The sequence below is a fragment of the Myotis nattereri genome (assembly GCF_964212035.1).
Source record: "Myotis nattereri genome assembly, chromosome: 9".
In the NCBI taxonomy this organism is placed as follows: domain Eukaryota; kingdom Metazoa; phylum Chordata; class Mammalia; order Chiroptera; family Vespertilionidae; genus Myotis; species Myotis nattereri.
In genome coordinates, this window is record NC_138084.1 from 57281744 (window position 1) to 57295696 (window position 13953).

The 13953-nt window shown below is 39.7% G+C and overlaps 1 protein-coding gene across 1 annotated transcript in view; it reads left to right on the plus strand.

The window, feature by feature from the left end:
• Positions 1 to 13953, plus strand: part of NAALAD2 (N-acetylated alpha-linked acidic dipeptidase 2) — a 39912-nt gene that overhangs the window by 5365 nt on the left and 20594 nt on the right. Inside the window, exons 3-7 of the mRNA XM_081098454.1 lie at positions 193 to 379; positions 3577 to 3678; positions 4370 to 4495; positions 7445 to 7631; positions 12718 to 12811. Coding sequence (XP_080954580.1) covers positions 193 to 379; positions 3577 to 3678; positions 4370 to 4495; positions 7445 to 7631; positions 12718 to 12811 — 696 coding nt within the window. The remainder of the gene's footprint in view (positions 1 to 192; positions 380 to 3576; positions 3679 to 4369; positions 4496 to 7444; positions 7632 to 12717; positions 12812 to 13953) is intronic.

Genomic DNA, 13953 nt, shown 5'->3' on the forward strand with positions numbered 1-13953 from the left:
GCCATCTCTGCTCCCCCTCACTGGCACATCGAGAAATGGGTAATGCTCGCTGGGTTTTTTTTTTATTTATCTCTGGTACAGAAATGGTAAGTTAATGCCTACAGTGTGAGTCACACATCTAGAATAGTTCTTAGGCACGTCCTCTGAAAAGAGTAGTCGCTAACTCCCCCTTGTGTTCTCTCTTCATTTCAGTTCGTTTACAAAGCTCCCGCATCTGGCGGGAACAGAACAAAATTTGCTGCTTGCCAAGAAAATCCAAACCCAGTGGAAGAAATTTGGACTGGACTCTGCCAAGTTGGTTCATTATGATGTTCTCCTGTCTTACCCTAATGAGACAAATGCCAATTATATATCCATTGTGGATGAACATGGCATTGAGGTGATGTAGAATTGTTGGTACTTCTCATACTTTACAACTCCACCTTTTCACATGAATTGGAATTTAGGGTCAAGTAAAGATAAATTTGGTAATAGTGCACTGGGACTCATGTTTTCTAGAAAAGTTAAGTTGCAAACTAATTATTCGGTGTTTACTATGTGCCAGGCACAGTGTTAGGTCCAGTGACCAGAATGAAGACTAGGGCATGGTTCTATTGCTACATAAGGTCAGGCAGACATTAGAACACATCATTTCAAATTAACGTGGTAAGTGCTCTGAAGAGTCTGATTGGGTTCTTTATCTACAATGAAAAGGGTCATGTGGCCCAGTGTTGATGTCAGAACATCCAAACCTGTAGAGAATTATTATACGAGTTTATTTGAGTCCAACTGATGTCATATGCCTGGTTGCAACCTTTTATGCATTTGAAATTAAGGAGGGAACATAGGAAGATCACATGGAGGTGTGAGAAAACAAAGTGGGGATTGAATTACAGGATAATTAACAAGATTATGTGCTCTCTTGAGGGTGGTTATTTCAAAGGCCTGTTAACCTAAATGCACAGAAACAATGGACAGTGCTTGCTTAATGCAAAGGTCAACCTTTTACTAAAAAGTTATATGTCTAATTTTACAAAAGACAATTATGGAGAAATATGTAAATGAACATTGTACTTAAATGAGATAATAAACTTTTTTTAAAAATTTCTTTATTGCCAAAACCGGTTTGGCTCAGTGGATCGAGCGTCAGCCTGCGGACTGAAAGGTCCCAGGTTCGATTCCGGTCAAGGGCATGTACCTGGGTTGCGGGCATATCCCCAGTAGGAGATGTGCAGGAGGCAGCTGATCGATGTTTCTCTCTCATCGATGTTTCTAACTCTCTATCTCTCTCCCTTCATCTCTGTAAAAAATCAATAAAAACTATATTAAAAAAAATTTCTTTATTGGTTAAGGTATTACAAATGTGTGATAATAAACTTTTTAAAAGAAATCAACAAATGTTATATGTTTAGGGTGTGACTACCATCAGGACCTGCCCAGTTAGGAATTTATGATCAGATCATCTTGTAAGGTTACTTTCCATAGAACCCCCTTTTTTGTTCATACCTCCTTGTAAGTCATAGAAGGCTTCCCAAAAGAGTTGATGTGTGAGACATGAAGATTCTTAGGGTTTTTTTTTAAATACATTTTATTGATTTTTTACAGAGAGGAAGGGAGAGGGATAGAGGGTTAGAAACATCAATCAGCTGCCTCTTGCACACCTGCTACTGGGTTATGTACCCACAACCAAGGTACATGTCCTTGACTTGAATCAAACCTGGGACCCTTGAGTCTGCAAGCTGATGCTCTATCCACTGAGCCAAATCGGTTAGGGCTCTAAGATTTAATTAATCATATAATAAAGCAAGATAAGAGAATTCTAGGCAGAAGAGAAAATATTGGCAAAACTGGAGATGTACTAATTTCATATTATTGGGGAATTTAAAGATTTTCTGTATTTCAAGAGTGTAAAATATAAAGTGAGCCATGAAAAGAAATAAAGCGAGCCACAGTAAGAGAGAAATCAGTATACAGTTGATTCTTGAACAACATGGGGTGAGGAGCGCCGACCTACAATCCATGAATAACTTTGGACTCCCTAAAACTTTACAAATAGCCTACTGTTGACGGGAAGCCTACTGGCAACATAAGCAGTCAATTAATGCTTATTTTGTATGTTATATGTATTATATACTATACTAGAGGCCCAGTGCATGGAAATTCGTGCACTCAGGGGCGGGGTCCCTCAACCCGGCCTGCGTCCTCTCACAGTTGGGGACCCCTTGGAGGATGTCCACCTGCTCCCTGAGGGAGCGTGCCTAAGCTGGCATTCAGACATCCCCTGGCAGCCCAGGAGCCCTTCTCCTTAGTGCTGCAGAGGAGGCGGGAGAGGCTCCCGTCACTGCTGCTGCGCTGGCCAGCCATGAGCCAGCTTCTGGCTGAGCTGCGTGGAAGTGCAGTGACAACCAGGAGGCAGCTCCTGCATTGAGCGTCTGCCCTCTGGTGGTCAGTGCGCATCATAGCAACCAGTCATTCTCCTGTTAGGGTCAATTTGCACATTACCCTTTTATTATATAGGATTCTTACAATAAAGTAAGCTAGAAAAAAGTTATTAAAATCATAAGAGAAATTACCTTTACTGTATTCTACATATTTATTGAAAATTTTCTGCTTATAAGGGGTTCCTTGCAGTTCAAACTTGTGTTGTTCAAGGGTCAACTGTATATGTTTTGGGAGCAGGTCATGGAAGGGCTTATACACTGTCCTAAGGAGCGAGGTACTCGACCTCAGTCAGTGAAACCATTGACAAGTCCTAGCAAAATGGAAGGGTGTGGTTAGAGAGGCACTTAGGTAGTTTGGGCAGTCTGCAGGTTAGACCTAGACCAGGCAAGGAGTTAAGATTGGAGTCTAAGACAACAATGCAGGTAAAAGATGATGAAGTCCTGAATTAGGATGTTAGCAGGAATGAGGAAGAGGGATAGATTTGAGAAATAGTTAGGAAGCAGTATTGGCAGGACTTGACTAGTGATTGGAGGAAGGGGGGGAGGACAGGGTTCAGTTTGATTCCTAGGCATCTGGTGTGGGTAGCTAGTGATGCTCATAATAGCAGTAGGGAATGCAGAAGTAGACCTGTGATGAGAGAAGATAAATGCAAAGTTAAGGAAGTTGAGTTTGGACATCCACGCTGAAATGCCCATCAGGCCCTTAAATACATGTCTGGAAGGCCGGGCATCATAAGCATATCAGGTATGGGTAAAATTTTAAGTCCATGAAACCTCCCAGGAAGGGAGTACGGAATGAGGCTAGCACTGTACTGCAGACAAAACACAGGGAAACATTATTTAAATACAGATGAGAGACAAGCTGAAAGGAATAGGAGAATCATGAGAGTGCCACCTTCGAAGCCTGTTTTTATACATCACGTGGGAACTTTTAGTTACCCCAAATTGCATGCATGTATAGAAGTTTCCATGATTTTGAAGACAATAACGATGATAAGGCTCTTTCTCCTTGTTGCCAGTGGAATTTATCTATTTGCTTACAGAACCTAGTTTCAGGATGCTTAATCTTAAGTGTATACTTGGGGCAAGATGCATTATTCCTTAATAACAATCTAGAAAGTTTCTTTCTAATGTCATGTGTGTCATTGCTTGCTAGATTTTTAAAACATCGTACCTTGAGCCGCCACCCGATGGATATGAGAATGTTACAGATATTGTACCGCCATATAATGCTTTCTCAGCCCAAGGCACGCCAGAGGTAAAATAAAAGACATTTTCTTATTCAACTCTTTAAAACTTCTTTTGTTATACAAAACCTATGTGGAGGACTAAACCCTAAACCGAAGAGATTAGGAGGACCCTGCATGCTGATCCTTGAGGTTCAGTGCTATTCACACACTGCCTAAAAAAAAAGAACAACAGAAAAAGAAAGAAAATAAATAACACAAAAATGAGACCCTGATGGACCCAATGCCACTTTTTTGAAATAAAGAAATGCTGATCATGCCTTTAATTCAGTAAGAGCAATAGATGTTTTTACAAGTTTTTTTCTTTGTTCATAGCCTGACTTTGTTACAGAATTATAGATGTGATTTTATAGATCAGACTATAGACATTTTAAGATGAACTCCATAGTTGGAAATGAAACATAGCTGGGATTTTAAAATGGCTTTTATTTAATCCTACTTCCCACGACTCAGTGTACGCTGGTAGTTTCTTCAAAGTCGGATACATGGTTTAAAATGTTTTACGCATTGTCATTTTTTAAACACTTTTGAGCATACTGAAATATTTTCTACTTCTATAGAAGTAGGATGGACCTATCTATTGAGCCCAAGCAGGAAAGACAGCATTTGATGATGCAGTGTTGTGGAGCAAACTTATTCTTCGGTTTTCTCTTTAATTATAGCAGTGGTATGTATTGTTTTTCTTTTTTATTTCTCCTGCAGGGAGATCTTGTATATGTAAACTACGCTCGTACTGAAGATTTTTTCAAACTAGAAAGAGAAATGGGCATCAACTGCACGGGAAAGATTGTTATTGCCAGATATGGGAAGATCTTCAGAGGAAATAAAGTACTGTGTTGTTTGTTTTCCTAGAGTCCTAGAGTGAAGAAGATAAGATATATTCTGTAGATGTAAATGAACATCTTATATTGTTTCCAAAATTGCTTTATAAATATATTTATGAACATATATATGCATATATATAGCTATTTCCATGGTTGCACAGAAAACCCTGTTTTTATGTTATCTCATATATCTAGAAAGGGAAATTATTTTTAATAATTTTATTACCAAAGCAATATTTGCTTTTTCCCCCTCTTTTTAAAAAATGTGTTTATTGCTTTTAGAGAGGAAAAGAGAGAAATATCAATGCATCAACATTGATTGACTCCTCCTGCATGCCCCCTACTGGGACTTGAGCCTGCAGCTTGGGCATGTGCCCAGACTGGGAATTGAACTGGAGACCTCTTGGTGCCTGGGTCGATGCACAACTACTGAGCCCCACTGGCCATGCAATATTTGCTCTCTTTTATTTAATTGAAGGACATTTATATGATTTTTTTTAAAAAGCTTGCCCTGGTCAGTTTGGCTGAGTGTTTAGAGCATCGGCTGGCAGACTGAAGGGTCTCGGGTTCAATTCCTAGTCAAGGGCAGGTACCTCCCTTGAGGATTTATTCTCCAACCCTGGTTGAAGCGCATGAAGGAGGCAACCAATCTATGTGTCTCTGTCACATCAACGTTTCCCTCTCCCTACCCCCTCCTTTCCACTCTGTCTGAAAATTAATGGAAAAAAATATCCTTGGGTGAGGATTAAGAAAAACAACAACAAAAAAGCCCAAAAAGCGCTCCTGTATTACCCAACTTCATTGCCCAGCCATAATTTTAACAGTTCTTTCCAGACCTAATTCTGTGAAATATGAATATAAATACATGTCTCTATAATGATTTTTACATATGTAACTTTTTTAACAAAGAGGGCATCAGACACTATACATTGTATAACTTTATTTTTTCCCTCAGCAATAACTTGTGGGTATTCTTCCACGGTAAGTGTTTGGGACTCTACATCCATATAGCCTGGGTTCTGCTTTAGTCTGGACTTCTATTCCCTAAGCCTTTTACTGTGAGCAAGTTGCTTAACCTTTCTGTTCCAGTGTTTCCTCATGTCTGAAATGGAAACACTAACAATAGTACCAGACTCCTAGAATCCTCGTTCGGATTAAATGACTTGGCGTAGGAAAGCACTTCAGATAGTGACTTATACTTAGTAATTTCTATGGAAATGTTTATCAAGTGAATTTCTCATTATTTTAGATGACTACATAATATTTCACAGAATTGATAGCAACTTATTTAACTATTTCTCTGTTGACAGATGCTTGGCGTCTTAAATTTGTTAGTATTACAAATAATTCCATTGTGAACATGTCTTCATACACATGTTCAAATACATTTTTTTAGTATTGATTCCTAGAAGTTGAATGGCTGATTCATACGGCATATTGTTTAAAAAGTTTGATATGCACTATCAGATTACCCTTCAGAAAAGTTGTAACAGATTGTGCTCTCTCTAACATTATCTATGAGTGCTTTCTGAACATTTTAGTTGATCAAAACTGATGGTTATCTATCTTTTGCTAGAACACTTCTGGTAAAGAATAATTTAGTATATTATAGGGCAGTGATGGCGAACCTATGACATGCAAACTCATTTTTTTTGGTTGATTTTTCTTTGTTAAATGGCATTTAAATATATAAAATAAATATCAAAAATATAAGTCTTTGTTTTACTATGGTTGCAAAGATCAAAAAAGTTCTATATGTGACACGGCACCAGAGTTAAGTTAGGGTTTTTCAAAATGCTGACACGCCGAGCTCAAAAGGTTCGCCATCACTGTATAGGGGGTATATTCTCTTATTCATGGTCAGTATGGATAATTACGAAAACATTTACAGAACCACTGTGGCCAATTTTTAAACAATTTGAGTATTCTGCAGATAATTTTAAAGTAGTTTAGTTCCACGCATATTGGGAGTGGTCATTCTATGATGTGCCAGATTTTGGAGGGTGGATAGTTCTTAAAAACACCCTCCGTGCCAGTATTCTCTTATATATAGAATGGGAATGCTAATAACAACACTAACCTCTTAGAATGCTAACCCAGGGGAGAAAAGATATTTAAAAGATCTTAAAATACTTTTATTCATCCTAAAATAGAAATATGTACAAAATATAGAAGTACAAAGAGGGGAGGCATTAATTTTAACTTTTCCCTTATTTATTTATTTATTTTTAGAGAGAGAGGAAGAGGGAGAGATTGAAAGATTGAGATAGCTGGAGGGGGGAAGAGATATATTAGTTGTCCCATTTATTTATGCATTTATTGGTTCATTCTTATATGTGCCCTGACCGGGGATCAAAACCGAGTCCTTGGCATATTGGGACAATGCTCTAACCCAGTGGTTCTCAACCTGTGCGTTGAGACCCCTTTGGCGGTCTAACGACCCTTGCACAGGGGTCGCCTGAGACCATCCTGCATATCAGATATTTACATTACGATTCATAACAGTAGCAACATTACAGTTATGAAGTAGCAACGAAAATAATTTTATGGTTCGGTCACAACATGAGGAACTGTATTTAAAGGGCCAGAAGGTTGAGAAACACTGCTTAACCAGCTGAGCTAAGCACCCAGGGCAGGAAACATTAATTTTTCAGTTTTAGGAACAGTAGGAATGTTTTCCAGAAGTGATAACTGATTTGGAGTTTTGTAGAATAAATGAGAGTTGTTAGGTTTACTGAGACATTATATTCAAGGCAAAGAGAACTAAGTGAGTAACAGCATGATGAAAAGCAGTGTCTGAATTTGCTTGCATTATTAAGGTCAAAAAAGTTCTATATGTGACACGGCACCAGAGTTAAGTTAGGGTTTTTCAAAATGCTGACACGCCGAGCTCAAGGTGAATAAGCCAATCATTTGCCGTTTCTGCGTCATGGACTGCACGTTGCCCCTGCAGGTTAACAATGCCATGTCGGCAGGAGCCATAGGCATCATCTTGTACTCAGATCCAGCCGACTACTCTGCCCCTGAGGTACGGCCGTATCCCGAAGGATGGAACCTTCCTGGATCTGCAGCCCAGAGAGGGAACGTGTTAAACTTGAATGGCGCTGGTGACCCGCTCACTCCAGGCTACCCAGCTAAAGGTAAGGGATGAGCCTGTCATGGTCTACCCGTTGCTGCAAAAATAGTACTTGCCCTTAGAAGGCATAGAAGCAGGCATCTACAGAACAACATTCAAGCTGTGTGTAATAATAATTCGGATTGCTCTTGCTAGGAATTCAGACATTTCCCTTGTATTATTTTAGTTTTAAATGTTCATGAGATGTGGACATGGAGAAAGGATGGTCAGTTCAGTTCTCTCCCTACTTTTAGCAGAGAGGAGGTTCAGAAACACAGATCCTCAAATCCAAACTAGGATGTAGGCTTTCAGAATTGCCTAGTGATTTTATGCTTCTCTAGATCATACATTTCTATTTTTAAAAATACCAATGAGACTTTTTTGTGATATTTAATATGTAAAGTGTGAAAAGTTTTGACATCTATGTAACCATCTCCACAATCAAATTAATGAATGTATTTATAACCCAAAAGTTTCCTCACATCTCTTTTTTTATTAATATATTTTCGTTGATTTCAGAGAGGAAGGGAGAGGGAGGGAGAGATAGAATCATTGATTGCTGCCTCCTGTACGTCCCACAGTGGGGAATCGAGCCCGAAACTTGGGCATGTGCCCTGACCTCCTGGTTCATAGTTCAACGCTTAACCACTGAGCAACACCGGCCAGACTCCTCTCATCTCTTTGTAATGGCTCATTCTCAACTCTTCCTGCCCTCTCCCTGCTAACCCCTACACAACCCCTGATCTGATTCCTGTCAGCATACTTATTTTGAGGTCCATGTTGTTGATATGTGTCAATAATTCATTCCATTTTTGCTAAATAGTATTCCATTAAATAGATGTACTAGTTTGTTTATTCATTTACTTGTTGATTAAAATTTGGATTGTTTGCAGTTTGGGGCTATCTTATATAATAAAAGCCTAATATGCAAATTGTCCCCACGACTAGGAGCTTGACCGCTTGCTATGATGTGTGCTGACCACCAGGGGGCGGTGAGGAACATGGCAGGCGTCTGCAACACCTGCGACCTCTCACCAGCTACCTGGGGATGGGGGTGGCAGGGACAGAGGTGCGGTGAGAATGCGGGGTGTCCGCCAAGCTCGCTCCCACTCCCCCTGCGACCCTCCCCTGGGACACCAGGGCTTGTGCGCCAGGGAAGCCCTTGCGCACAGGTGCCAGGTGCCCACGAGGAGCCCACCCTGCACCCATGCGGCCTCTTCCGGTGAGCCGGGCCACAGCCGCTGGGACTGCAGGGGACGGGTGGGCTCCCCGTGGGTTTGCACAGGAGCCAGTCTGCGAGGCCGGCTGGGAGAGAGCACCTCCAGCTCTGGCATGCCTGCCCAGCTTCCATGCAGCACCACTGGGCGGCCCAGAGGCCCACGCTACACCCTGGCCCATGACGTCCAGTCACACTCACCACATCTCCACGTGGGGACTCAGGCACTGTGACTAAGGCGGAGGAGGGCGCACGGGCCCAGGTGCTGCCCAGGGCCCAGAGGTCAGCTGGGATCTGCCCTTCCATGCCAGATGCTCACACTTTGATAGCCAGCCAGGCCTAAGGATGGCACCCATGCACGAATTTCGTGCACCAGGCCTCTAGTAATACATAAAGCTGTTCTAAAGAGTTGTATACAGCCTCTTTGTATGCATGCTTTCATTTCTCTTGAGTAAATACATAGGAATGGAATGGCTGGGTAATGTGATAGAGGTATATTTAGCATTTAAAGAAACTTTTAAATTGTTTTCCAAAGTGGTTGCACCGTTTTATATTCCAGCAGCAGTGTATGAGTGCTCCAGTTGCCACCTCCGTACCAACACGTAGTATCATCAATCTTTTAACATTATATTCTAACTAGAGGCCCAATGCAAGAATAGGCCCTCCTTCCCCTGGCTGCCAGCACCGGTTTCCCTCCGGCACCCAGGACCTGGGCTGTTATGTTGCAGCCGCCACCAGGCATCTGGGACTGGGGCTGCTTCGCTCCGGCCACTGCCACCACCCACCGTGGGCATGCTCCACGCCACACCACGCAGCTGCTCGGAGCACGTCGCCACCCCTGTTGTGTGTGTGTGTGTGTCTACTGGGACTGGGGGCAGCACGCAGTCCCCTCCCACCCATCTGCGTGTGCAGTTCCTCCTGAGCATTTGTGATGCAGCCTCCTCGAGCCAGTTGTGACGCCTGGCTAATTTGCATATTACCTGTTTATATATATCGATAGAAATGTGAGTTCTACAAGTTGCATTTATTTTTCAGAGTTTTTGTAACTATTCCAGGTCAGTTCCATTTGACTTTTATAACCAGTTTACCAGTTTTCACAAAAATGCCTCCTGGGAGGTTGAAAGACATCGAATTAAATCTATAGATCAGTTTGAGGAGAATTGATATTTTTTAAAAATTTGAATCTTCAGATCCCTGAACATGGTACAATTCTCCATTTATTTAGGCATTCTTTCATTTCTGTCAGCATGTTTAAAGTTTCACCTTACTAGTACATCATATATATATTTATTTGCACATTTATCCATAAGCATTTTATAGTTTTGTTATCTTTAAATTACATTTTAAATTTCAGTTTCCAGCTGTATTGCTGGTACATAGAAATACTATTGTATTTTTAGAAGAAATACATCGACATTGTATCCTGCAAGCATATTAAACTCACTAATAGAGTTTTTGTAGATTCCATCAGACTTTTGACATAGATAATCATGTCACTTGCAAATAAAAACATTTTGTTTCCAATCTGGATGTAATTTTATTTCTTTTTATTGCCTTACTAGAGGCCTGATACACAAAATTTGTGCAAGGGGCTCAGCCCTTGCAGCTCCAGCTTTGTCCAGAAGGTCGTCCAGAAGGTTGTTCAGCTGTCAGGCCATCTGGTCTAATTAGCATATTACGCTTTTATTAGTATAGATTACACTGGCTAGTACCTCTAGTACTTAATTGAAAAAATTTATTACAACCGATATCCTTGCCTTGTTCCTGCCTTAAGAAAAAGCCTTTCTCTGTTAAGTGTGATACCATCCTGGATGTTTGTTGTAATATGTTGTTTTTTTTCCATTGATTTCAGAGAGGGAGAGAGAAACTTCAATGATGAGAGAATCATTGATTGGCTGCTTCCTGCACACCCCCTACTGGTGGCGAGGGGTTGAGCCTGCAACCCGGCATATGCCCTTGACGGGAATCAACCAGGAATCCTTTAGTCTGAAGGCCTACGCTCTATCCACTGAGCCAAACCATATGGGCTGTATGTTTTTTACAGATTGTTTTGGTCAGATTAAGGAAGTTTACTTCTGTGGTAATGTGGGAAGAGTTTTTATCTTAACACATGCATTTAGAAGTGTATGCTGGATTTTGTCAAATGCTTTTACTCCATCTATTGAAATAAAAATAAGTTATTTATCTTTAAGTTAAATTGATTGGGGTTTTTTTTTTAATGTTAAACCAACCTTTCCATCCTTGTTGGTCACATTGCATTATCCTTTTATATATTGGTATATTCCTGGATTTGTGCTGAAATTTTGTTAAAATATTAGTCTGCAGTCCTCCAGGAGGGATATCAGCTTATAGCTTTGTTTTCTTGTAATATCTCGGTCCTCATTTTGTTGTCACTACTGTTGTCTTCATGGAATGAGTTGGTGACTATCTCATATTCTTTTTTTAAATGCAAGAGTTTATAAGAATGGAATTGATTCTGTCTATGAATGTTTGGTAGAATTCCCAGTAGACCCACCAGGCCTGAAGTTTTGTTTGTAGAAATGCTTTTAACTACAAATTCAATGTCTTCAATATATATATATGGCTATTTAGGTTATCTATTTATTCTTGAGTGAGCTTTGATAGTTTTGTGTCTTCAAGGATTTTTTGTCCATTTCATCTAAGTTATTGAATTTATGGGCATAGAGTTGTTCATAATATTCTTATTTTTTTGTTTGCAGGTACTAGAGTAATATTCTCTTTATTCCTGATATGAGCAAGGAATTAAGTACTTTTCTTTTTTTCCTGATCCATCTTGCTAAAGATTTATCAGTTTTATTAATCTTCTCAAAGGACTATCTTTGAGTTTTATTGATAACCTCTATCATTTTTCTGTTTCTTATTTCTTATATTTGTGCACTGATCTTTCTGTCCTATTGCTGATTTTTAATTTATCTTTGCTTTCTAGTTTCTTAAGGTAGAATCTGATGTCATTTGTTTGAAACCTTTTTTTTAAAATAGGTGTTTCAGTGTTATAAAATTCTATTTTGGTGGACAGTCAAAGTCCCAAGGAGGTTTTTAAGCCTGATAATATGTTTCAACCTTTCTTTAATGAGAATATGTTTGAATGAGATGTTTACCACTTATTCCCAAGATCTCTTGAATTCCCTTTAAAATTTTTATAGTTATTTCTAGTTTCAGAATACGGACACATTTTCTAGATTTCTGGTTAACTGAAGCTTCTCCAAGGATTCAGGATATCCTTGAGAAAATAAAATATGCTTGTAAAATTCAGGAGAATTGTGTGAAATATCAAAACAAGTTTGGGAATCTGCAATACCTATAGTTGATTTTTAAATTAGAATGTAAATGGTTTAATTTCTTACTGTTGAATTAAATAGATCATATTAGTTAAAACAATCATTGATTTGGGCAGAACTTTAATCCTATATAATAAAAGGGTAATATTGCAAATTGACCCTAATAGCAGAGGGTTGCTATGATGCACACACCAGGGGGCAAACGCTCAATGCAGGAGCTGCCCCCTAGTGGTCAGTGCGCTTCCTCAGGGGGCGCTCCACTCAGCCAGAAGCCGGCTCACGGCTGGCCAGCGCAGTGGCAGTGGCAGGAGCCTCTCCCGCCTCTGTGGCAGCACTAAGGATATCTAACAGGTTAGACCCGTTCCCTGGGGGAGCAGGCCTAAGCCAGAAGGTGGACATCCCCTGGGGGGCCCCGGACTACGAGAGGGTGCAGGCCAGGCTGAGGGACCCTCCAAGTGCACGAATTTTTGTGCACCGGGCCTTGTTTGAATATAATGTCAAATGTATAGCAAATCTGCAATAGTAACAAAAAATATTTTTATACCCCTGGCTCAGATTCTTCAATTGTTTTCATTTTATGCAATTTATTTTTGCAGAGTACACCTTTAGATTGGATGTTGAAGAAGGAGTGGGAATACCCAAAATCCCTGTACATCCCATTGGATATAATGATGCAGAAATATTATTACGGTACAGTTTTCTTGTTGGATATGAGAAAAAGATAGTTTGTACTAATGTGTTCATTTGATATTCTAAAATCAATGTAACCTAATTATGTTAAAAGTATCAGATCAAAATAGCTTCTGAAGTAGAATAAGAGAGCGTACCTTTTCCTCTACCCCCATAAATGCGGGCAGTTTAATGCAGCCGCGGGCAAACTACGGCCCGCGGGCTGGAACCAGCCTGTTTGAAATGAATAAAACTAAAAAAAAAAAAAAAAAAAAAGACCGTACCCTTTTATGTAATGATGTTTACTTTGACTTTATATTAGTTCACACAAACACTCCATCCATGCTTTTGTTCCGGCCTCCGGTCCAGTTTAAGAACCCATTGTGGCCCTCGAGTCAAAAAGTTTGCGCACCCCTGGTTTAGTGCCTAAGAAAACATTACTCTTTTGCTACAAATGAGTCTCAAAAGCAAAACTGTGCCCGAAGATAAAAATACTTATTTGAGATTTTTGAAGCAGTTGGATTTTCTTAAATATTCGTTTGATATTTGTACTTGACCTGCATTTTAAAAATATATTGCCCACCACTTGGATATGTGAACTTAGACCATTTACTCAATCTTTCTCAATTCAGTTCCTTTATCTGTACAATGAGGACAGAAATAGTTACTCCCTGATAGGATCATTATAAGAAGTAGAAAAGATCATGTATGTAAAGTATCTAAAATATGGTAAACATTATATTAATGTTTGCTGTTATTATATGTATTCTATAATTGATGTTCCTTTCCTTTTCAAATCGCCTTATATATTTTTAAAAGCCTGTATCAATAACATTTAATAATTGCTTTATGAATACCTACTACATGAGTGGCCTCTCTATAAATTAATTTCTTCTTAGCACAGTCATGTATTTCATATTTTTAGGATTTCTTGTACCTAATGCAGCCCTACATAAATATAGTCAAAAGGAGGCCACAGCTTTCCTTTTTCTCTGTATATTTTTCCTTAGCTCTTATCACTAACACATGAAATGTTTTGCTTATGTGTCCCGGTTATGACTCTCCTTAGAATGTCAGCTCACAAGGGAAGGGGGTTTGGACAGTACCTGGCACTTAGTAAATGCTCAATAAGTATCTGTTAAGTATATGAGTGAGTATCTCGT